Source organism: Ricinus communis, chromosome 2 (assembly GCF_019578655.1).
Source record: "Ricinus communis isolate WT05 ecotype wild-type chromosome 2, ASM1957865v1, whole genome shotgun sequence".
NCBI lineage: Eukaryota > Viridiplantae > Streptophyta > Magnoliopsida > Malpighiales > Euphorbiaceae > Ricinus > Ricinus communis.
Genome location: NC_063257.1, coordinates 7,941,489 through 7,967,093, shown reverse-complemented (window position 1 = coordinate 7,967,093; position 25,605 = coordinate 7,941,489). Strand labels below are relative to the sequence as shown.

General features: G+C 35.6%; 3 protein-coding genes across 3 annotated transcripts; 2 read left to right on the top strand and 1 right to left on the bottom strand.

The window, feature by feature from the left end:
* Positions 1 to 1,470: 1,470 nt before the first annotated feature.
* On the top strand, positions 1,471 to 9,508 carry LOC8277778 (transcriptional corepressor SEUSS). The gene is made up of 10 exons (XM_015719899.3): positions 1,471 to 2,015; positions 2,510 to 3,922; positions 4,009 to 4,128; positions 4,429 to 4,477; positions 4,597 to 4,811; positions 4,910 to 4,978; positions 5,781 to 5,878; positions 6,246 to 6,339; positions 7,270 to 7,339; positions 8,337 to 9,508. The coding sequence occupies exons 2-10, from the start codon at positions 2,852 to 2,854 to the stop codon at positions 9,296 to 9,298; spliced, it is 2,748 nt and encodes a 915-aa protein (XP_015575385.1). The 5' UTR covers positions 1,471 to 2,015; positions 2,510 to 2,851; the 3' UTR covers positions 9,299 to 9,508.
* Positions 9,509 to 11,709: 2,201 nt separating this feature from the next.
* Positions 11,710 to 13,197, bottom strand: LOC8270413 (thioredoxin M-type, chloroplastic). The gene is made up of 2 exons (XM_002520199.4): positions 12,767 to 13,197; positions 11,710 to 12,156 (listed from the first exon to the last, which is right to left on the bottom strand). The coding sequence occupies exons 1-2, from the start codon at positions 12,996 to 12,998 to the stop codon at positions 11,837 to 11,839; spliced, it is 552 nt and encodes a 183-aa protein (XP_002520245.2). The 5' UTR covers positions 12,999 to 13,197; the 3' UTR covers positions 11,710 to 11,836.
* A 9,768-nt stretch (positions 13,198 to 22,965) lies between these two features.
* Positions 22,966 to 25,542, top strand: LOC8270414 (mitogen-activated protein kinase kinase kinase 3). Its single transcript, XM_015719885.3, is given in 11 exon segments — positions 22,966 to 23,309; positions 23,312 to 23,361; positions 23,446 to 23,533; positions 23,626 to 23,688; positions 23,830 to 23,990; positions 24,086 to 24,161; positions 24,261 to 24,320; positions 24,435 to 24,542; positions 24,639 to 24,869; positions 24,984 to 25,088; positions 25,173 to 25,542. Coding segments are annotated over 11 exon segments (1,197 nt in total). The 5' UTR covers positions 22,966 to 23,060; the 3' UTR covers positions 25,179 to 25,542.
* The last annotated feature ends 63 nt before the right edge of the window (positions 25,543 to 25,605 follow it).

The window sequence follows — 25,605 nt, the reverse complement described above, 5'->3', positions numbered from 1 at the left end:
AAAAAAAGAAGAATGGCATGCTAACGAGAGAAAAAAGAAACAAGAAGGAGACGAGAAAAGATTTCCAAGCAGTGACGGTACCTTATGTACAACGCCACCTTGAAAATTTGATTGTCCGGAGGCGAAAGAGGGTTAAAAATAGTTAAAAGTGGGTCTAGGACCCTTCAACGGCCATGATTGAGACCCTCAAACGAACAAAAAAGTGTTTTTATTTTATTTATTGATCCAATGCAATTTAAAATGCTTTTTCACTATTGCAATTTTGCTCGTATCTTTGGGCACATTATTGACCCAATGTCTCTCACCATGTCCTATTATTATTATTATTATTATTATTATTTTTCTTCAAAATTATAATGGTCGAACTCCAATACAGAAATAGATTATAATTACCAATAAATAATTAATAAGGTATATGATTTATATAATATTATAAATTATCTCATGGGAAAAAGATAGAAATTGGATGGATCCAAATTTATTATAAATTTTTGATTCATAAAAAAATTTAATATGTAAATTTATTTTTGATACATAACACTTAAATAAATATTATTTAAATATTTATTATAATTTATTAATTAATAAATTAATTTTATATAAATTATAATATTTCGGAGCCCGACTTCTTATCCAAGATACTGATCGAGAAAGTCATAAAGGAACATTAAATATAATTTTAAAAAAGTATTACTACAATAAAAAAATATTCGAGTCTTAGAAGTTTAAGTGAAAGTTTATTAAACTAATTTCATTAAGATGGTGGGAAATGGAGCTAGACAAATTCTATATGGCACAATTTTAACACTGCCAAGGTAATGAAAAGGAGGGAGAAGGAAAATGTATTTCAAAAAGAAAGAAAAGGAGTTGAATTATCCACTCTCTTATTTTAATTATATGACAAATAATTATTAAAGGAAAAAAATTAATTAGATTTTAATTTTTTGTTAAAATCACAAAAGAAAAAAACAATAATTAATTGTATCTTTCCATCAATTGAATTTTTTATCCTTCAAATTAGAATGTAAATAATGTATTCTTCTTATTTTTTCTAAAATATTTTAATAGCTAAACATTATTATAGATGTTACCTTCTTTTCTCTTTTTATTATCTTGCTATCTATGTATAGTTTAAGGTACCATAATAGAGTGTAAGCAAGCACACATAAAACCCTCCAACATCAAACCCAAGAGGACAATTCAGTAAATAACAACCAACCCAATGCCACTTTTATTAGCTCAAGAACCTACATACATAAGCTACCTAATAGTGTATATATATATATATAAATATATATATATATATTATATTATAGGATATAGGACAGTTGTTTATAATCATGCCATCTATGTATATATGATGATGATCGTGACAAATTGGATGGATGTGATGCATACATATCATCGCATAGAAGAAGAAGGAGAGGAGGAAAAGAAAAGAGAAAGAATAGCATTTGACTTCATGTTATGTGTGTATATATATTTTTAGAGAGAGAAAGGGAAAAAAAAGAAAAGAGAATGAAATGAAGAAGAAAGAAAAATTCAATTGAATCGAATACAATTTTGACGTCCGCAAGGACACAAACACTCTCTTTCTCTCTCTAAACATTCTCTCTCTGGGTACTACCGCAGCAGAGAAAAACAGGGCAAAGCAAAACAACTCATACTACTGATAGAGAGAGAAAGGCCCCCCTCAAAAAAAAAAAAAAAAAAGAAAAGAAATTATAAACCCCCCAAAAAAGAAGCCAAAACTTAAAAAAGGTTAGATTTTTGATAATACTGAGCAAGCAAAACCCTAGAGTTAGTTTAGGAGAGACCCTTTTGGACGTTAAATAAAACTTCTTCCTCTTCTTCTTCTCTATTCAATAAAAGGAGACTTCCGTTTATGTGGGTTTTGTTTTTTCTTTTGATGATTATAGAGATTTTCTTTTTTTGCTTTTGATTAGAGAGAAAAAATAAATCTTTGCTGCTTGCTTCACTGTTCTCTCTCCGACTACAGTTAATTTACACTGCGGGTAAGTTTTATTCTATATTTGTTAGTTTCTGTGTTTTTCTTTTTTGAGCAAAGACTTTAGCTTTAGCTTTGGATCTTTGATTTAGTTTATTAAGGCTCGATCGAGCTGATTTTAATGGTCAGTTTTTAAGCATTTTCCTGGACTAACTATTTTGCTTCATTACAGAAAGTTTTTTTGTCTTTGCAGTCATTTTGAAGTTTAATGTTTTGGGTTCGCTGTTTAGACTTGCGTATTTGGTGTAGATAAAAAAAGAAGAAGTGTTTTCTTGTATGGGTTTTGTTTAATTTTGATTGAACTTTTTGGGGTTTTTTTTTATATAAATTTTTTGGCGTCATGGGTTTGTTCTTAGGAGTTTGATTGAGCTAATTTATGGTCAGTATCATGTGGGTTCTTAAAAGCTGTATTTGGCAGTGGGAATTTGATTTCTTTATTGTTCTACTGTATTTGGAGGTATTGTTTATTGAACTGGATCTAAAAGTGCTTCTGTAATACAGAGATTTATGCGAGGGGCAATACAAGATTGCTGGTCTTGTGAGGATTTAATGACTCTAGGATGTTCAGAACCAAAGCATGTTCCTTTGCTTTTGTTTACTTTCTTCTGCTGCTTGTGTTTGGTAAAAAGCAATACCATCTGCTCAGGCATAAAACCTACTCATTTCGATTGGTGCACAATAAGGAATTTGAAGTCTGCAGATGTGGAGTTGAATGCTTAGTAGGTTCAGCTGTTCGCGGGCTTTATTCTGATTGTTGATGTAATTTTAGGTTTATTAAATTCATGGTGTTTTAGATAGTTGTAATATTTCAAAGAGTGTTTTTAGATTGTGATTCTTGATAAAATGGTACCCTCGGGGCCGCCTACACCGATTGGTGGTGCCCAGTCTGTTTCTCCTTCACTTTTGAGATCGAATTCAGGGATGCTAGGAGCTCAAGGAGGTGCTCTTTCTTCTCAAACTGCATTTCCTTCACTAGTGTCTCCGCGCACTCAGTTCAATAATATGAATATGCTTGGAAATGTACCCAATGTATCCTCCTTCCTCAATCAGTCTTTTGGAAATGGTGGTCCAAACCCAGGGCTTTCTGGTCCTGGGAGCAGCCAGCGTGGAACTGTTGACAGTGGGGCTGAGACAGATCCACTTTCAGGTGTTGGTAGTGGAATGGGTTTCAATGCTCCTTCATCGTCATTTGTACCATCAAATATGGTTAGTCCTGGTCCATCTGGTCAAGTTCAGGGACAGCAATTTTCAAACCCTTCTGGCAACCAGTTGTTGCCAGATCAGCAGTCCCAACAACTTGAAGCTCAAAGCTTCCAGCACGGTCAGCAAGCAATGCAACAGTTCTCTGGCCCTCATAATACCCAGCAGGTGCAGCAGCAACACCAATTTCAGGCAATTCGAGGAGGATTAGGTGGGGTTGGACCTGTCAAGTTGGAACCTCAGGTGACAACCGACCAACATGGAGCACAGCAACAGCAAGCGCAACAGCTGCAGCCATTGAGAAATCTCGGTCCAGTCAAATTGGAGCCACAACAAATTACTATGAGAAGTTTACCACCGGTAAAACTGGAACCCCAACATTCAGATCAGTCATTGTTTCTGCATCAACAGCAGCAACAACAGCAGCAGCAGCAACAACAACAACAACAGCAGCAGCAGTTCCTGCACATGTCAAGGCAGTCTTCTCAGGCTGCTGCTGCACAAATCAATCTTTTACATCAACAGAGAATAATTCAGATGCAACATCAGCAACATCAAATTTTGAAATCAATACCATCGCAACGTCCTCAGTTATCACAGCAATTTCAACAGCAGAATTTGCCTCTGAGGCCTCCAGTGAAACCAGCATATGAACCTGGGATGTGTGCTCGTCGTCTTACACATTACATGTATCAGCAACAGCACAGACCTGAAGTAAGATATCCTGGTTCTGCAGGTTCTATTCCGAGTATATGTTTTTGATTTTTTTTGGTTTGTAATCATGCCTTATTGTCATGTAGGACAACAATATTGAATTCTGGAGGAAATTTGTGGCGGAGTACTTTGCTCCTCATGCAAAAAAAAAGTGGTGTGTTTCAATGTATGGAAGTGGCAGACAAACAACTGGTGTTTTCCCTCAGGTCTGATGCTCAAGAAAACCTAACAACGCTAAACAATTTTTGACACACCTTGAGCGCTTTCGAAGTTGCTATATGAGTCATAACTAGACAATAAAGTCACTTGTGTCAAGGATCTTTGCATGTTTATACTGCCTTCCTAATTTTTTGTATGAATGCTTTCTGTGGAATAGAATAACAATAAAGTCAGAATTCTCATTTATCTTTTTTTTTTTAAAAAAAAGAAAAATCAATGCACTTATTTTTGCTGGAGCCAATTAATATTGTAAGTCATAACAGACATCTTACTTGCAACTTTTGCAGGATGTATGGCACTGTGAAATCTGCAATCGCAAGCCAGGCCGTGGCTTTGGTATGTTGCTTTACCTTTTTCTGCTTCTTGTTGCAATTCATGGATGAGACTACACATAGTTTTAAGTACTATATCCCTCTATAGTACTGTTATCTTATTCTGATCTACCTGTGCTTCAGAGGCGACTGTTGAGGTTCTTCCTAGGCTTTTCAAAATCAAATATGAAAGTGGTACCTTGGAAGAGCTTCTTTATGTTGATATGCCCCGTGAATATCAGAACTCTTCCGGTCAAATTGTACTGGACTATGCAAAAGCAATACAGGAAAGTGTTTTTGAGCAACTTCGTGTTGTCCGTGATGGTCAGCTGCGGATAGTCTTTTCTCCAGACTTGAAGGTTGCATGTGATTCCTTTTAACTTTCAATAATTTGTGAATTGTTGAGGCATTGATAACCAAATTCGTTCCATCTCTGCTCTTTCATTCTTTTGGGCAGATATGCTCATGGGAGTTTTGTGCTAGGCGGCATGAAGAGCTTATCCCCAGAAGATTGTTAATCCCACAGGTTAGCTGCAAACTAAAATTGATTATCAATACTAGTTTTATTTTCTTTTGGGGACAACTGGGATCTGAATGGAGTTTGAACTCTTTCACAGCCTTGGAGACTCCAGTAATTCTTAAACAAAATATGCGTATGTATTTCGTCTGAATGGAGTCTTTAGTATCTGCAAGTCAGTTGGTTGAATTAACTTGTTTGTATTAGTTTTGAATTGAGCTTATGTTGAAACTAATGATGATAAAATATGTTTAGAATTTAGATCCCTTGTCCTGAATTTCGTGCAGAGTACTATTATCAGACTACTGGAATTTTCACTAATAAATCATGAATATTAATAATCCCCTGTGTTTGGTTGCATTCCTTGCGACTGTCTGAAAAGATGCAATAAATTATGGCATACATTTTGAATGTATTTTGTGTTAATGAGATTTTGATTGTGAGTGATGTGACATGACTGGTTCATACTGCATTTTAGGTAGTTGTAGTGCTCATGTCTTCTCGTCAGTCTGGATTCTCTCCCTCTCTCAGTGCCAAAGGTTCTTATTTTATTCTTCCAAAATGCGCTCTCTCCCCAAACCCAATGAATGTGAAAGAATAGCTATTAGAACATTTCTGTAGCATCTAATTTGGAAGTGAATATAGCCGAAGTTTTCTATGGGATTTGGTGTTAGTTTGATTACCTAGAATATCACGTTTTGAGTCCTCTTGGTGATCAAGCAGTATTACATATCTGAGATTTCACTTTTTATGTCATATATCAGGTGTCATTGCAATTGTTCTATCTTATATCGTTTTTCTCTTTTTGCAGGTCAGTCAGCTTGGTGCTGCAGCTCAAAAATACCAGGCAGCTACTCAAAATGCATCTTCCAATGTGTCTGTCCCAGAGTTGCAAAATAATTGTAATCTGTAAGTTATTTATAGGCACATTTTTCTGAAACAATGCGCCCATTTGGTTGTGCTTTGATTGTTAAATTTCTTTTCCTTGCATAAAAAATTGAGAGCTTGTTGGTTCCTTGATGTCCTGAATTGTTAAATCAACAGAGCATGTTCTTTGTTTCTTTATTCTGATGCTTGCTCATTTCCATTGTTCATTATGTTAATAGGTATGTTTAACTTATTGTGGTGCATCTGCACACATGTATGCTTTTATAGATCCTGTGTATATTTCATTTACAAACTGTTGACATACAAGTGCAGCAGTTGATTTGATGTTTTTGACAATGTATTGTGTCTGGCTGCTTCTATTGATTATTGGTGTGCTATATCTTTGTAGGTTTGTTGCATCAGCTCGGCAACTGGCAAAAGCCTTAGAAGTGCCATTGGTGAATGATTTAGGATATACAAAGAGATACGTGAGGTGTCTGCAGGTGACTTTACGAAACATCTTTTACTCATTGTGGATCTATGACTTTTAGGATGATCATCAAGGTTACAAGTAGTGGTAGTGACTGGGTGAGTTTGCACTTTGGCATCGTAAGAATTTTAGATTAGGGAAGTGGCCTCCTGGATGAGTTTGCACTTGGGGAGTCGTAAGAATTTTTAACTAGGAGAGGAGCCTCCTGGTTTGAGTTACTGTATATTTTTCCCCCCTAACATATCTGCATTGTAATTTTAAATTTCCATTGTATTGTTGGATTTAATCTCGATGTTTTCTCCTATACTGCTTTTTGCTGTTTCTATGGAAAATAAAATATTCCTCTAAAATGAGCGTTGCAGAGAATTGTGAGGAACTGCCCTTATTTATTTTCATAAAACCCAGCAGTTACGAGACCACACTGTACTTGTTTGTGATTCTTTACTTTCCTCTTAGAAATAGATACTCCTTTTCTCTCTCATTTGCACATTCTACAGCCTAGCCCTTTATCCTCTAATATGTGTATTTTTAAATTCTTTTATCTATTTGGTTTATCCCTCAAATTTAAGATACTTTTTCTGTCGGGATTTTAATCATGCTTGTGAGTTTCTGTCTCAATTACTGGCTTGTTGCTCTGAGCCTTGAGATGATTTGTCAATAATTGTTGAAATTTCTTTTGATAACAATCATGGCTGTAAATCAGTCATGGTTTTGATAATGCAGTTTTTAGTGCATCTACATGCTATATCATGGATTATAAACAGTTTCAATGTTTTAGTTTGCCTGTGCATTTATAATATTATTAAGGAAATGGCCTTGAAAAGGGCAATCAAATGATGGAAACTTTGTCATAGGATTCTGTTACCAAACTTATACTGCTGGTTTTCTCCAGTCTTGAGTGATTACTGCACTTTTCTTGACAATCTGTTCAATATTGTTGCAGATATCTGAAGTGGTAAATAGTATGAAAGACTTGATAGATTACAGCCGAGAAACAAGGACTGGACCTATGGGTAAGTTTGATTACTGTTTCTTGTAGTTCTTATCTGTTCTTCAATCTTTGACAATTCTCTTGGCATAATCAGGGCATTGATTCTGAAAATTTATGTACTTGTAGTATTTTTTCAATGCAATATGTAAGAGTCTATTGGGGTATGTTATCATATGGGTGTTCCATTATTGATGTCCATTTGCTTATAGAATAAGGTTGTTTAACTTCCTAGATGGTTAAAACTAACAAACTATATGTATTTTAAAATGCAATGAACAGTATTAGCATATTCATATTTCAGGTTACCTCTTTATCAGTAGCTTTCTTCTTGTTCATCATTTGGAGGATTTGTTTCTTTTCAGGTGTAGACCTTATTTTGTTCCAAAGTTGATGACCTGTTAGTAGTAATAGAATCCTCAGAACTTATGTCTACTTCAACCAGACCTATGGTGATATCTGGGTGATGAATTTGTTCTAGTGTATTATCATTATCTGATTGTATGATTTTGTGCTTCTCATGTCGTATGACTTGTTTTGTGATTCTTTGTCATATGTAATGTTTAGGTGAACCATAGATGAAGTTGTTAGGGGTATCATAGGTGAACTAAAATGTACCGATAGTTCCATCTGCTTTTCTATTTCAGAAGGGCCTAGAGTAAAGATGGCACAGAAAAAAGGCAGGGTCGTTGCCCTTCAACTATTAACGTAGTTGTATACCTGTTTGCATCAACTTTTTTGACCCTTTAGGACAATGAATTGTAATTTATTAAATTGCAATACTGGACACCTTGGGAACGTATGTGCTTGCAATGCAGTGTGCTTTCTAGGAGGTGAATTTTCTTATGTGTCTGCTGTCTGTTCTTTATTTCTTTGATCTCTTTACTGATTTGCCCTGTAGTATATGCTTCTTCTCCGCCTTTTTTAGTTTTCTCATCTGTGCTTTAGATTATTTGTTTTCGTATGAGCATATAATGTTTCATATAAGGGACCCTTGATCTCATTTAATTGTTTGTTCTCAGAGAGTTTGGCAAAGTTCCCTAGGAGGACAAGTGCCTCATCTGGGCTTCATAGTCAATCTCAACAGCCTGAGGAACAACTGCAGCAGCAGCAGCAAACAATGCCCCAGAACTCAAACAGTGATCAAAGCTCCATCCAGGCTGGTGGTATGCAAATTGCTGCTAGCAATGGTGTGTCTAGTGTAAATAACTCCATCACTACAGCATCTGCATCTACCTCTGCCAGTGCTATTGTTGGGCTTCTCCACCAGAATTCTATGAATTCAAGACAACAAAGTTCTCTGAATAATGCAAGCAGCCCATATGGAGGAAATTCTGTTCAGGTTCCATCTCCTGGGTCCTCTAGCACAATTCCGCAGGCACAACCTAATCCTTCTCCTTTCCAATCGCCGACGCCTTCCTCATCCAACAATCCTACACAAACATCTCATAGTGCCTTAACAGCTGCAAATCATATTAGTTCTACAAATTCACCGGCAAATAATCCATTGCAACAGCCAGCTCTTTCTAGTGATGCTGACCATAGTGATTCTCAAAGCTCTGTTCAGAAAATCATACATGAAATGATGATGTCCAACCAACTTAATGGCACAGGTGGTATGGCTGGGGTTGGCCCTTTGGGCAATGATATGAAGAATGTTAATGGAATCTTGTCAACAAGTAACAATGGGGTTGTCAATGGAGGAAATGGCCTGGTGGGGAATGGGACAGTTACTAATTCTGGAATTGGTGGCGGTGGATTTGGCCCCATGGGTGGCGGGCTCGGGCAATCTGCCATGATTAATGGAATTAGAGCTACAATGGGAAATAATTCCATGTTGAATGGCCGGGTGGGGATGCAATCGATGGTTCGAGAACCAAGCATGAATCATCAACAGCAGGATTTGGGAAATCAACTGCTTAGTGGGCTAGGAGCTGTTAATGGATTTAATAATCTTCCGTTTGATTGGAAACCATCCCCTTGAAGGCTCCATCAATGATACTGATGTTTCAGTACTTTGATTGTAGCTGCTTGTGCAGCATGAGCGTGGGCAGAATTTCCTATAGCCCTGGCATCGCACGACGGACTAGTTATCAGGGCTGACCTGCCACCTTGTACTAATTTCAGAGAAAAAGTAAAACATATAGCATAGTGTTTTATCAATGAAATGTTAAATCCTCTTTGAGTTGCTTCATTTTCTTCTAATTGTTTTTCCTAATTTATGATTCAATACAGCATCTTTTCCAACTTTTAACAGTCTAGGAAATGGATTCAGGGAGGAATGGTTATCTGGTTGAAAGCTCTTTCTCTGTGTAGTTCCTGCTTATTTTCCAGGTCATATAAAATAGCGTATGTATCTCTCTCTCCTCTCTATCTGGGTGTGTATATTCATGATGTGCCTGATAGCAGCATCGCTGTAGAATAATTCCATTAAGCAGTGGCTAGAGTGTTATGTTTACTGCTATATCTTTTAGAATGATCTTCAGTTTTCCAATGTCGCACTCTTATTTCCTTCTGCGCTGCCTGGTTTACTTGTCAGCAAGTCCGCAGGTAGTTCCTAGTTCCAGTCTTTTTGCCAGGTCGTGCCGGCTTGTAATTAATAATAATGTAATTGTCGTGTAATTATTCCAAGATAATTATTATTATTTTTTTAGCGAGTGACCTGGTCTTATCATTGGTCAGAGGGGATGCAAAATCAGATGAAGAACATGGTCTAATCAAGATGAGCTGTGGTTATATTTTTCTTCTAAAGTTGACTGGAATATAATCTTGTGGGGCTGACCTGTTTATGCTTGGATTCAGCTCTGGCTCAGCCTTGTCGGGCTTAATTTTCTGGTCAAGCCCCTCTAATAGTAATAATTTTTTAAAATACTAATTATTAATTAACCCACATCCAAATTTTGTGTTAAATCAGGTCGGATCTTAATGGGATCTATTTCCCAAGCCCATTCCACTTTCAAATTCATAGGAAAAAGGTTATTGTGGAGGGCTTTGATGAAATTCTGTTTTCGCTTGAAAAGAAAAAGAATTGGGCCTCTTTTGATTAAAAAATACAAATATTGGGCGCTTTTCGAATTCGTCTTGAAGAAATTTGCAGTGCACTCTTTTTCTAAAAAAAATATTTATTTTTACGGTCACCTTTTCCTTTTTAAATTTATATGGTTTTTTTGGAATTTTTATTTATACAGTTTTTAGAATATAAAATATTGAAAATATACTAAAAAATATTTACCTAAAAATTATATGAAAGATTATTTTTAATTTGTTTGTGACTTCAATTTTTTTAATTTTTTTTAGTTTTTTAGAATTTCATAAAATAAAATAAAAATATACTTAAAAAATACCAAAAGTTTATTTATTTTAATTTGTATTATTATAATTCTTTTAGAATTTTGTTAGAAAAAGATATAAAAATATATCTAAAATATATCAAAAAAAATTATTTTTAATTTGTATTATTATGATTTCAATTCTTATTTTATATATTTTTTATTTTTTAAAATTTCATTAAAAAAGATATTAATGATATGTTTAAAATATACTGAAAAAAAATTATTTTTAATTTATATTATTATAAATTTAGTTCTTATTTTATATCTTTTTTATTTTTTCAGAATTTTGTCAAACTAAAAATACTTATCTAAAAGATATTGAAAATTTATTTACTTTAATTTTTTAAATTTTTTTTTTGAGAGAAGAATACTAAAAGTATATTTATAAGATACCAAATAGATATATTATGAAAATAAATAGATATAATTCTTAATTTGTATTATTGCGAAATCAATCAAATGAGGTATATTTATTATTTTTATTTTATATTTTTATGTTTAATATTTATAAATTAAATGATATTATATGTTCTTACAGTAATTAGTGTTTTGATGATATAAAAATATATTTATAATATTACCAAGTGTAGTTTAAAATATATGAAAATATAATTAAAATAAAATAAAATAATTATTTAAAAATAACAAGATATAAAAAATATTATAATGTAGTTAAGAAAATCGAATAAATAAAACCTTTTGAGAAAAGAAAGTGTTAAAAAAAATTATAGAAAAAAAAAAGAGGGTAAAAATAAAAATCTTCCCCCACGTTCCCGTACTTCTGTAAAAAGAAACCCTTCCACTTTATCTCCGTACCTTCAGCTTTTCAAATCTCATAACAAGAGCTACCTTTATTCTGTTCTAACAATTAGACCTTTTCTTGATTAATAATTTCTGTGGAAAAAAAAAAAAAAAACTCAAAAAACTCTCTTTTTCTTTTTTAAATGACAAATATCAATATATTATCTCGAATAGAAACATTATCCAATCGGAATATCAGTTGTTTTTTTCTTTTTCTTTTTACATAAATAATATCTGAACTGAAGATGTAGACAAGTATTCATGTCTGAAATATGCAGAAGTGAATTTAATGATTGAAAAGTGAGATTTACATAAGATAGAAGAAAGATTGAAGAGTGTCATGCAAGTGATTTGATTGTCATAGTCGCTGCAATCTTGAAGTTGTGGTTTCAGGCGTCTACGTATTTCTCTATGGTACTGGACAGAGTAGTCTTCGGCACTGCTCCGATGACGCTTTCTTTCTTCTCTCCTTTGTTGAAGAAGAGTACTGTTGGTATGCTCCTTATTCCATACTTGTTGGCAATATTTGGGCATTCGTCGGTGTTTACCTTGAAGCAAGCAATCTTCCCGGCATATTCCTTTGCCAATTCATTTATTACCGGTGCTATCATTCGGCATGGTCCGCACCATGGTGCCCAAAACTCCACCAGAACAGGGTTTTCGCTGGCAATTACAAGACTCTCCCAGCCTGAATCTGTCACTGCTTGAACTGCAGATTTTTGCATAAATCACTTCACATGCAGCATATACACAAATGCATTTGTGATACATATTTCCCCTAACAAGGAGTTCACAGCAAAATTAACCAGAAAAGGAAGAACATTAGCAAATTCAGAAATGGGCTTTCTTGATGATATTTCGGGTTCAAATATTTGCGAGATTTCATCACAAAGTGTCAGTTGGAAATTTGGATTAGATTCCAGTTTCAGATGGGATGTTCTTCAATTCCATTTTTCTTTTTTATAGACAGACGAAACATCAAAACTTTAACAAGTTAACGACTTCAAAGAAAATACAATCTTTTTTTCTGAACCCACAAAATTAAAAAGTAACTAATTACATGATATGAAAAGCAGAACCTCAGTCTTCCCTTTTCTTATATGAAGCCTATATAACTTATAGAGTTACCATTATTTATTAGCAAAACTAAAATTTATAAGATCCTAAAATATTTGAACTTATAAACAAAGTTTTCAAGACTGATTACTCAACCCCAAAGGTAGAAGCAACAAAAAAAGATTCATGTAGATGTATAATGAAAGGCAAAATAGTAATCAAGAAGTGCTAAGTAGCTATACAATACTGCAATTTATATATACCTTCATCTAAAGCCTCACGAGCTTTGCAGACAATGCGAGAATTTTGGCTTCTGCTTCTCAAATGGGGAAAGAAAGGAGAAGATGAAGATGCTGACGAAGATAATGATAAATTGGATATATTCAACCCTTTACAATAAGTTGGCAAATAAATCTTGTCTACATGAAAACATTGCATCACACCTGCTCTTGCACTACTCACTGTACTCACTTGAAAGCAATTCTTCATAGCCATCTTTCTTTATGTTTCTCTCGTTTTTCTTTTCTTTTCTTTCCAAAGAAAGTATCTGTGATGAGAAAGGAGATGTGGCCTTGAGTCCCCTGGATAATATTAAGAAGAGTCTATTCCAAGATTTTTATTTATCCATTTTTTCCCTTTCTTACATTTATTCCTTTTCAAATTCTGATCTCTAACTTTTCTATCTCCACTATTTAGGAGTGGATATTCTTGTATTTTATTGTTATTATTATTTTTCTGAGGTGATAGATGCCTTATATTTCATGTGGACGACATTTCGTTAAGCTATCACATGTAAAAATCCAATGATCCAAAGGTTGAGGTTTTGTAAGAAAAGAAAAATCTGCATTGCTGAATTTAGTGACTCCTCATTGGTTGACCATATGCATCTCATCTACTTGGGTGCTTTGGATCATTCTTTGTACTCATCGGAACCCTGGTTTGTTGGTTTGGATACAGACTTTTGACAAACTTCCAAGGAACTATTTAAGTGTTTTTTTTTTGGCATTGGGGTAATAGATTAATACATATGATTATTGTTAATTTTTCTATTCTTTTTTTTTTATTTTTTTATTATTGCAATTATGCGATAGATATATAATGACTCAGTTCTTATATATTATATTATAAAATTATTTATCTAATTTGATATATATTTTTATCTATATATCAAACTGATCGATGATTGACATATATATATTAATTTTATACGTTGAAAATGTATTAATTATCTAATACGAAAATATAAACACTTATATATACATATCAATTTTTTATTTATTATATTTTATAAATAAGATTTAGATAAATATTTTTTATTATATTAAATTTGAAAAGCTAAAATAGATTTGAAATCGATAAAACAAAGAATAACCATATTTTTATACTTCGTATAAAAGTAATAATTTATCTAATTAGAAAAAAGAATTTAAAGCTGAAGTCTCTACATATATTTTCTACATAACAGTGAAAATAGCTACCCCTTACACTCTCAAAACCTTTTAGATGCAACTTAGTCTGAATTATTAACATAGTTGATATTGATTCTCACATGACAAACCGATCAGACCACACCCTTCGTGGGAATGGTGAGAATTTGGAGTCAATCTCTGTTATGTGATGAGTCAATTTGTTGTTTATGTTATGAGAAAAGTATGAATTTGTTCAAGGGCCTGGACTGTTGGATTCGGAGAAAGGCTTGAATTAAGAGTTTTAATTTAATTTTGGGCTCTAAGTGCCCAGCTCTTGAAAAGAACAATGGCATCATTTTCAAACGATCTTAAAAGCTTTCCCATCTCTACGGATATTCTTGCAAAATTGTGAGGTGTAAAAGGTGCAGGAGTTCATGTGGAGGACAATTGTGAAAGTGATATATCAGTTGGAAATATCAGTAGGGTGTCAAGTTGCATGCTACAGAAAAGATTTTTCATGACTGGGGACACCAAAAACTTCCTCATCCATTAGGGTGCCGGATGATCTTCATCACTAATGATGGATTAAGTCTCTGGAGCCCGTCTAGGGCTTACCTTCTTATATCCTAGGCATATGGACAAGATTTTTATATTTTTAATTTAATAAAAATTTGAAGAATTTTTAGTAACCCAATTTGAAAAAGAAAATGAGCAAGTCAATAAAATGTAGGTTTTGGTATGGAGCGGATGTATAAGAGCAAATTCTTTATAAATTTCCTTAATCACATATATGAACGGTCATAGGGTAGGAATTCTTCAAGACTCAGACCAACATATCCCATTTCAAAGAAGATGAATTTGCTGAATTTATTAAATGCTATCTGGTGGGTCTCTCCTATTCTTGGTTCCAAGGTGAATAACCTCGAATGACCGGTTTCCTTTGATTCCCATACTTAAATTTAGTTTGATTTTGGCATTCCGGAATTCTTCATGCTTAATATTGCTACTGGTCAAATTAACACTCTAAAGCTCCACAACCTTCAAAAGATCTCTAACTTCACAGGAAATACTAGGAAATTCCGTGTCAGGTATAAGGGTAAATTATTTAAGACAACAGGAGAATACTCACGAGGGTAACATACAGTATAATAATATTTGATTTTTAGAGATATGATTTGACCCTAAATCATTGAGATTATAGACTATATCATTAAATTTTTCTTCTTTTTATTTTTATTTTTTGGAGAAGTTTGATTAACTTCGGTTTAGTTTCAGTTTACTTAATTTATGTCGTTCTTTATAGAATAGATGATTAACTTTGGAAGAACTCAACCCTCACTGCAACTTGCACACAAATGAAAGAAGATCCTGTTATATGTCTGATAATCGAGAAATTATTAGCATCTGTCTGAATCTAAGTCCCAGCCCGCACGCACTGATGAGTGGTGCCTTTCGTTCAGTGAATTGTATTAGAAAATGTTGCAGGGAAATAAAAAACAAGTTGCTCCACATTGAAACCATAACTCATTAACACACACTTGTATACTAACAGCTGCTGATAAATACCAAAATCACGCAATCATGAGTGTTTAAAATCTGAGTGGGAGATGTTATTTAAAAATCTTTTGTTTTTTAGCTTTTGTTCTGCTTTAATATGAGATGATAGAATCAGTTGGAACCCAAGAGGCAACAAATGTATATGTGTGCTGATGAGTAACAAAGATCTAATAATAAAATTTCTGTGGCGGGTGGGCGTTGTTTCAGATTCTTAATGTCCATCACAACATTTCTGTTTGATCATTAGATTTACTGACGACAACATATATGAATTGAAAGGCCGACAAATAATGGGATAAGTATAAAAGATTTCTTCAGTTGAAAGGTTCGCAAAACGGATGTGATCCTCTCGTGTTGGCATAAGCATGACATGAATCCTCCTTTTATTTGTAATAACATGTGAACTAGTTTATTGCCAGATAAATAACATTTAAGAGTAATTATTAGTCTATTAACATATAATATTTTTATAGACTAAATATAATTTTTTTTTATTAATTTAAGTATAATATGTCCAAGAGCATGCGGATGAGATGGTAAACGTCGATATGTAGCTATGAAACTCTTGAGGTAGTGTTTTCCTATCCTTGAGAGTTACGTCGACACACTAAATTAACTCTTCATATATATACATTAAAAAAATAATTTGAGTGTAATAAACTAATGGTAACTAAAATTCTTTCAAAATATCTTATTAAAAATAATTACAAATTTGAAAATTTTCATATTTTAAACAAATAAAATATATTATAATTTCAATATGTTTTTCAAAATAAATAGTCGAGATATTTTGTAACTGCTTCAAAATGTAAAATAGAATTTATCTGGTTAAATCTTCGAAATGGTCAATTATACATTAGAATTTGTTATATATTAATTTCAATTGCTTATTTTGACTTTAATTATGGGATTATGCAAAACATGATGTTTTCACAAACATTAGAGAATCTAAACCTTTTCTTTTTCTTTTGAAGAAGATGGACCCTAGATACAATTCTTTGAATTCAAATGCTACAAACATGAAAATATGCACATAGACCGACAAAGACAAAATATAAAATATAAAATATTAATTGAATTCATAGAGAACCCTTGGTTTAACTTCATAGCAAAAGCAAGTGAATGAAAGGGGATATGAATGTAAATATTTCTTTTCTTTGTTTCTTTTGGTCCAAATGTAGTCTATGAAGTAGGGAGCGTACAACATATCACAACAGTCCAAATTGAGCTATCCTTACTCGCATGAGGATGAATAAATTAATAATAATAATGAAAATATTTATTTAGATTTGACATATGCGCATCAAGTAATAGAAGAGTAACGGTAAGTGTGTTTTACATTTTTACGTTGATTCACACATATTTTATTATTTAAAATTAATAAATATGTGTCAATCATTTCTCGATTTGATATATAAATATAGAACGTGAACTAATTTTTAGTTAAATTTTTGTTATAATAATAATAGAAAATTTATTTTTCTCATTGTTATTGCAAGAATGTGCATGAATGCATGACAAAGTGTGTCAGGCCAATTCAATCTTATTCTGGAACTATTTAGAATCACATCTAAAGCCAGCCGCCTGGCCCCAACTATCTAATCTGATGTTGCTATGTCCATTTAGTTTTCAATAGGCTTTCAACTCAAGTTGCTTGCTCTCAGACACGCGCGTAAACAGGCAAAACTTTCACAATTGCATATCAATACATATACATAGTTGAGAAGATAACAAGAATAGTTCTGTTCAATTTCTATCTTCTTCTTTTTCTCTGTATGTGACAATGCCATCTTGGTGGAGAAGAAACTCTGAACATAATCATAATAAAAGTAGTAGCAGATCATCAGAAACAAGAAACAAGTACAAGAAAGAAAAATGTAGAGATAAGCTGAAGACAAAGAGTTTCGACGAATCAATCTTGCTAGCTCACGATTTTTCAAGAAACCACAGCCTTGATTTGAGACCTTCTTCTCTTTCTGTTAGTGGGTACTCTTCGGCTTTTTCAGGGTTTGACTCAGGCATTGGAAGTGAGATCCCAGAAAAGAAAGCTTACATTCAAGAACTAGCTCTTCCTTGTATCTCTCATCTTCTATTTCTTCTAAGGATATGAAGATGTTGATCCTGCTGGTAATGATCGTGGAGATTTTGCTTCTTTCAGGTTAGTTTCCTATACCTCCCCTGTTTTCTCCTCACTTATTTTTATTTTTCTTTTTTCCCTCTAGCTAGCAACTATAACTTTTCCGGACATGACAATTGATAATACAACTCGACTAAATCGAATTTTTGCATATTTAGACTTCCCAACACTATGTGCCAGATCTTTTCAGTATCAAAATTTAAGTTCATCAATGATGAAACTACATCTACTAAACAGAATGTTGACGAAAACAGAAAATAACAGCTCCTTTTGGTCTCAGAGGCTGCACAAGCTAGGTTGCTTGTGCAGACCTTTCATCCTTGACCAAGGAGAAAAAGGAGCATCCTTTCCTGGCAGGAAAGGTCACTTCCACCTTTTCTCCAAAAACTCAGAAGTATCCGTTAGGAAGAAAACTCAGAATTCCAGCATGTATATATTTCCATCACAAGATGTAATAAACTCAGAATTCTTGTAACACAAATATTCATCATTGTTATATAAAAATTCACATGGTATCAGAGCTGGTCTAAAACATTCTCCTGCGAGGCAGCCACAATTATTTTGAGTGGTCAAAATCCATTTCCATTGCCCTTAGTGGCAGAAAAAAATTAGGTTTCATTACTGGAAATAAACAAAAACCCAAACCCATAATTCGAGAAGCTCCAACAGACGAAGAACTGGACAGAATGGAAGAGTGGCAGACTAATGACCATCTGGTCATGTCCATGCTCACTAATACCATGGAAAGCCAGATTTCCCGACTGTGTATACTCATGGAGTCATCAAAGGCAATCTGGGAAAAACTAAAAGGCCTTTACGGGCATCAAAACAACTTTGCTCACATTTTCAGATTAAAGCAGGAACTTTCTCAAATCACTCAGGGGACTAAAAATCCCACAGAATATGCAACGGAGATATTAACTAGATGGGAAGAGTTACAAAATTACCTTCCTCCGTCTAATGATCCAGAAGAACTCCAAAGAAGGGCAAAACAAGATTTGATTTACACTTACCTCGGAGGCCTGGATTCAAGCTACGAAAGCTTGCGTTCTTAGATCCTCCTCGCCTCTCGGCTGCCGTCAATAGACGCTGTGATAGCGACTATCCAGCACGAAGAAACCAGACGGAACACTATGAATGGGTCATCAGAAAGCACGGACAACCACTCATACCTCACCCGTCGAGACCAAGGCCGTCCGAGAGGAGGGCCGAGCGCCATCGTGCGATGTGACCACTGCAAAAAGCAGGGTCATCATCGCGATGGCTGCTGGCACCTCCATCCGCAGCTAAGGCCATTAAGAGGGTGGGAGGGGACTGGCTCAAAGGGAGGCGAGAGGAGAGGCGGGGGAATGAGAAGGGAAGAAAACCCTAGAAAGGGTGTGGGAGCTCATTCGGGAATGGGGGCGTCATATGCCGAAAAATATATGACGCCCCGACCCGAAAGGCAACCCGAATTTCTAGGGTTTTCTCGACCCGACCCGGAATGAACCAAATTAGGCAACCCGACCCGACCCGACCCAATGATCCATGGTCTTCATGGGCTGGACCTCTCCACTGGGCCAGGCCCATTCTTCACTCAAGCCCAGCAGGCCCATGGGCCAGGCCCATTCTCCAATCAAGCCCAGTAGGCCCATCCAGCTCCACAGGCCCATCCGGGCTCCCAGGCCCAGCCCACCAGTCAGGCCCAAATGACCGAATTTTTGGCCCAACTCCAAGCCTTGATTCGGCAACCACATGGATTCGGGTCGGTACAACCCGAAGGGTCAGGTTCGGTTCAAAACAATTTGTTTCATAATGCTAAATCTTATCTAAATACATGGATTATTGACTCCGGTGCCACTGATCATATGACTTGGGATCCTGCAAATTTAAACAAAATTCATTCCATCAAGGATCCTCATCATGTGACCGTTGCAAACGGGAACAAGGTCAAAATTCATGGCCATGGCACCACAAATTTATTTAATTGCAACATTAATGATGTTTTATTTCTGCCTCAATTTAATTCTAACTTGTTATTTGTTAGTAAGATTACTAAAAATTTGAACTGCAATGTCATTTTCTCACCATTTTCAGTCTCCTTTCAGGATCGAAATTCCGGAAAGACGATTGGTAAAGGACACTTAGAAAATGGCCTCTACTACCTTCATAGTTCTTCCCCGCAATGCCTTATATCAACCACCCCTGGCATGCTCATGCATCAGAGATGTGGGCATCCCTCCGACTCTGTTCTAAATAAGTTATTTTGTTACAATTTAAACTTGAGTAATTGTGATGTGTGTAAATTTTCTAAACACACACGATTGCCTTTTTCCTTATCTTCTAGTAGGTCAGAAATTTTTTTTGATTTAATTCATTCTGATGTTTGGGGACCTGCCCCCATTACTGCCTATAATCATTTTAGATATTTTGTCACTTTCATTGACGATTACTCTCGTAACACATGGATCTATTTATTAAAAGAAAAAAATGAAGTTTTCTCTCGATTCCAAGAATTTTTTAATTTTATAAAAAACTAGTATAATGCAAAACTAAAAATATTTCGTTCCGATAATGGTACGGAGTATGTAAATCACAACTTTTCTAGTTTCTTTAAACAAAATGGAATTTTGCGTCAAACCACATGTGTTAATACTCCCGAACAAAATGGTGTTTTTGAACGCAAAAATCGACATCTTCTCAATGTCACTCGCATCCTTCTTTTTCAAAATAATGTCCCTTCTGTTTTTTGGTCGGATGCTCTCTTAACTGCCACCTATCTCATCAATCGATTACCTTCTGTCACCTTAAAAAATATGAGTCCTCTAGAAATTCTCAAAGGCCGTCAAATAGATTTAGGTCACCTTCGAGTCTTTGGTTGTGTGTGCTATGTCCATATAAAGTGTCAGCATAAATTAGACCGCAGCTCTGTAAAAACCCTCTTTTTAGGATATTCCTCCACCCAAAAAGGATACAAATGTTATGATCCCGTGACCCATAAAACCTATGTCTCTCGTGATGTCAGTTTTGTAGAGAATGATCCCTATTACACCACTCCCACCAGCACAGACTTTCCCAGTGGTCCCCCCCCCCTTCCTTATTTTCGCTTAACTCGATTTCCTCTTGCATTTCGGACCGGGCCTTGGGGAGTCCCTCTCGTCTCTAGGCTAATTCCTTCAGGGGGAGACAATCCTATTCCAGAGGTCCAATCTCAAGAAGTAGCAGAAGAAGAAATTGCCTTGCGAAGATCTACCAGACAAACCAGACCTCTTGTGAAATTTAGAGACTATGTGTCTCATTCGGTAACATACTCGATTCAGAATTTTATTTCCTATAATGTCTTATCTAATCAATACCGCAACTATCTATGTCAGATTTCCAAACTCGTTGAACCCGCTAACTTCTATGAAGCCAACACTGACCCCACTTGGTGTAAAGCTATGGAAGAAGAACTCCTTGCTCTAGAAAGGAATGAGACATGGAGCATTGTTCCACTTCCACAAAATAAAAAACCCATGGGATGTAAGTGGATTTACAAAATCAAGTTCAATAGTGATGAAACCGTTGAAAGATACAAGGCAAGACTTGTAGCCCAAGGTTTCACCCAGACTTATGGGGTTGACTATCAAGAGACGTTTGCTCCTGTAGCTAAGATGAATACGGTCAGAATCCTTCTCTCAATAGCAATCAATCAGGGTTGGAATCTGTTCCAAATGGATGTCAAGAATGCCTTCTTACAAGGAAACCTAGAAGAGGAAGTTTACATGAAGCTACCTCCCGGACATAAGTCAACCTCAGATTCTTCCCTGGTATGTAAACTAAAAAAGGCAATCTATGGCCTGAAACAATCCCCTAGAGCATGGTACGCCAAACTCAGCCGTTTTTTATTAAGCATTCGTTTCAATAAATGTGAATCGGATTCATCTATGTTCGTTAAACAGACTAACAAACATACTATTGTTATTCTAGTATATGTTGATGACATCATAATAACAGGTAATGATGATCAGGGATAAAAGAGGTCGAACAGAGCCTAAAAAAGGAATTTGATATCAAAGACCTAGGCCAACTTTCTTATTTCCTCGGTATAAAAATGGCAAAATCTGACAAGGGATTATTCCTATCTCAAAGGAAATATACCCTTGACCTTTTAAAGGAAACAGGAAAAATAGGAGCTAAACCGGCCATCACTCCAATGGAAACCAAAGTCAAACTCAACCTTGAAGATGGAAAACCCTTAACCAACGTAGGGCATTATCAGCGCCTGGTAGGAAAACTGATTTATTTGACTGTCACTAGACCTGACATTTCATTTGCAGTTAGTATGGTAAGTCAGTTCATGCATGCTCCTCGCTTCAGCCATCTCGAAGCCATAGACCGGATCCTTAGATATCTCAAGAGAACTCCCGGTCAAGGAATCTGGATGAAGAAAAACAACTCCACAACATAGTTGGTTTTTTCTGATGCAGATTGGGCTGGAAGCTGTGACAGGAAGTCAACCACTGGTTTCTGTGTCTTTGTCGGAGGAAACTTGGTAACATGGAAAAGTAAAAAACAAAGTGTGGTTGCTAGATCAAGTGCTGAAGCCGAATATCGTGCAATGGCATCCACAGCTAGTGAACTCATTTGGATCAAACAAGTTCTCAAGGATATAAAGATTGAAAGCGAAGAACCTATGAAAATGCATTGCGATAACCAAGCTGCCCGTCACATAGCGTCCAATCCAGTATTCCACGAGCGAACTAAGCACATCGAAGTGGATTGCCATTTTATCAGAGAAAAAGTCCAGAAAGGAGAAATTGAAACACCTTATATTAAGAGTCAAGATCAGCTAGCAGACATATTCACAAAATCTCTCGACAATCAGACTCATTACTCTATTCTCAGCAAGATGGGCTCGATAAACTTATTCAAACCCACCTTAAGGGGGAGTGTTGACGAAAACAGAAAATAACAGCTCCTTTTGGTCTCAGAGGCTGCACAAGTTAGGTTGCTTGTGCAGACCTTTCATCCCTGACCAAGGAGAAAAGGGAGCATCCTTTTCTGCCTTGGAGGAAAGGTCACTTCCACCTTTTCCCCAAAAACTCAGAAGTATCGTTAGGAAGAAAACTCAGAATTCCAGCATGTATATATTTCCATCATAAAATATAATAAACTCAGAATTCTTGTAACACAAATATTCATCATTGTTATATAAAAATTTACACAGAATACAGGAATTTTGTTTATGGGGCTTATTGACCTCCTAAGTGGATGGTGGTTCTATTATCTATCGTCAGAAATTTAAATATCAAAAAACGGTTTTGGTCTTTTTGATACTAAAAATAAATATGATCACGATGAGTACCTCTACTTTTCTACTTCGTTTTTGGGGTGAATCAATAAATCTTTTGGAAAAAATCATGTCCATCAAATGTTTAATGTACCATATTGAAATATATGATCCCTTCTGCTTTTAAAAGAAAGAATTGAAGGATGTTATATGATGCTTGCAGGTTAGTTGAAGAAAATAAAAATAACTCAAGGTCAAGAATTTCATGTCCTGGATCAAAAGCTTCGAGAATACAGGTATCACCTTTACCTCCTCCACTAGTATGGGATGCTGGTACGGAGTCCCAATCGGAAAAGCACGAAAACCGAAAACATCCCCGTCATCCTTTGCCTCTTCCCCCAGGTTCTCCTGTGAAATCTTCTCAGAATCTTCAGTCAAGTTGGAAGAAGGGAAAAAGCTTCTAGGAAGAGGGACATTTGGCCATGTTTATGCTGCATTCAATAAGTAATCTTTTATCTAATGATAATCAACACTATGGATTTTTTGCAAGGGAGAAGCCATTTTAATGCTGTGATGTTTTGTTTGCAGTGATAATGGACAAATATGTGCAGTGAAAGAAGTACGGGTTATTTCTGATGATCAGAGCTCAACTGAATGTCTCAAGCAACTGAATCAGGTATCCTCCTCTCTTTCGCAGTCGCCTCAATTTTAAGCGTTGACAGCCTGAGGCAACTAACTTGCTACTGCTTTCTCTTTCTGTATGACCAGGAGATTGCATTAATTAGTGAACTGTCACATCCGAACATTGTTCAATATTATGGAAGCAAAATGGTATTGCATTCTTTTATCTTTCTTCTCCCATTAAAAATAACTGATATCATATTTGTGTCAATGTTGATACTTTGGTTGAACTAACTACTCAAACATGAGATCAGGTGTAAGCATGTCACATAACTAAATTCTTATTTGCAGGAAGAAGATAAACTCTCAGTCTATTTGGAGTATGTTTCTGGAGGTTCAATCCAAAAATTGCTTAACGAATACGGTCCATTTTCGGAACCTGTAATTCGAAGTTACACGAAGCAGATTCTTTGCGGGCTAGCTTACTTACACAGACGGAATACAGTGCACAGGTATTTAAATTTTCCAGCAGTTTTAGTGCTTTGTCAGGCGTCATCCTTACTCTGCTCACCTGAAATCCCTCAGGGTATTGTATTTTCACTGGCAGGGACATTAAAGGCGCAAACATACTAGTAGATCCTAATGGTGATATTAAGCTTGTTGATTTTGGCATGGCCAAACATGCAAGTCTCTTCTTGTTAAGATCAATCCACTTTTGCTATTGCTAAACATTCTGTTTATTCTACAAGCTGTATCTGATCTCCTGTAGCTTAAACATCCAGATAAAATCAGTTTCTTCGATGCTTTCTTTTAAAGGAAGTCCTTACTGGATGGCACCTGAGGTAGATCCATTATCATCATGTCTTTTCTTTCTAGCTATGTTCAAACTTATCATTTCTGTTTCCTCTGCAACTTTATAGCTTTGACAAAATTTGAACTGTCTGTAACATTTGCAGGTTATAACGAACACTAGTAGCTGTAGTCTTGCTGTTGACATATGGAGCTTAGGCTGCACAATTCTTGAAATGGCCACTTCAAAACCCCCATGGAGCAAGTACGAGGGGGTATGATATAGTAACTAAACCACTTCATGCTTTTTTCTTTCACCAAGCAAGCAGAAAATTGTAGGTTCCTTCTCATAGAATCCTGTATCTGATCAGGTGGCTGCAATATTTAAGATTGCCAACGGCGTGGATTATCCTGAAATCCCCAGTCACCTGTCCGAGGATGCAGAGAGTTTTGTAAAGCTTTGCCTGCAGAGGGATCCATGTACACGCCCCACTACTGCACAACTGCTAAATCATCCTTTCATCCAAAATCAAGACATGAGAGAAGTTGCCAGTGTTTGTTCTGTTGATGAAGCCTGCTCTCCATGCCGTAGACATTCCATGGTAGTATTAAAAATGCTTAGATATCTTTGAGAATTACTTATAACAGAATCGTTCTTGCACTGTTCTATTCTTGTTCTTATATGTATTATTATTATCTTGTTCTTTTACAAACAGGCAGCTCCATGTTTTGGCTCCCAGCAATTAATTTCTCCCATGCAAGGTAGAAATCACAGGATAAAGCATGTCCTTGAACCCTCAAGAACATTGAAGATCTCAATGGTACCATTGACCCGAAATCCCCTCATTTCGACAAAAAGATCTAAACGTCCTTTATTTTAACTCAAAATGTAAGTTTATCTGCAGGGATGAAGTATTGATCATAGCACAAAGCCCAATTTACCTTGCGGCAGGTACCTTCCATCTCCCGGTTCCATCATAACTGTGAAGCGCAGAAAAAGACCTCAAAGTATAAATCTAGCGCGTGAAGCTCGGCAGTGAGCTTGAATGCAAAAACCTGCTTGCTCTATATATATCTGAGTTGGGGTGCATATGCATCACTGGTTTAGTAACTCATGGCGCATAGTTGCCTACCTGCCTTGAAGGTGGGTAAGAATTCATCACACAGGATAGAAAGACTTTTGGGATGAATTCTGTTTCATTCCACCACATGGCCTTCTTTAGGTCCATCGCAACAGAAATACAAGAAATTCCAATGTTGATGGGATGTTATGGATGCAAAGACTTTTGAAAGTAATTTGTTCAACAAGCGTGTACAGAGAAAATAAAATGGAATAGA

Coding starts and splice junctions, on each gene's coding strand:
- LOC8270413 (XM_002520199.4), bottom strand. CDS start 12,998: ATGGCTATGAAGAATTGCTTTCAAGTGAGTACAGTGAGTAGTGCAAGA. Junction 12,157..12,766: donor TCGTGAGGCTTTAGATGAAG/GTATATATAAAT, acceptor AAAAATCTGCAG/TTCAAGCAGTGACAGATTCA.
- LOC8277778 (XM_015719899.3), top strand. CDS start 2,852: ATGGTACCCTCGGGGCCGCCTACACCGATTGGTGGTGCCCAGTCTGTT. Junction 4,979..5,780: donor GAAGATTGTTAATCCCACAG/GTTAGCTGCAAA, acceptor CTCTTTTTGCAG/GTCAGTCAGCTTGGTGCTGC. Junction 7,340..8,336: donor AACAAGGACTGGACCTATGG/GTAAGTTTGATT, acceptor GTTTGTTCTCAG/AGAGTTTGGCAAAGTTCCCT.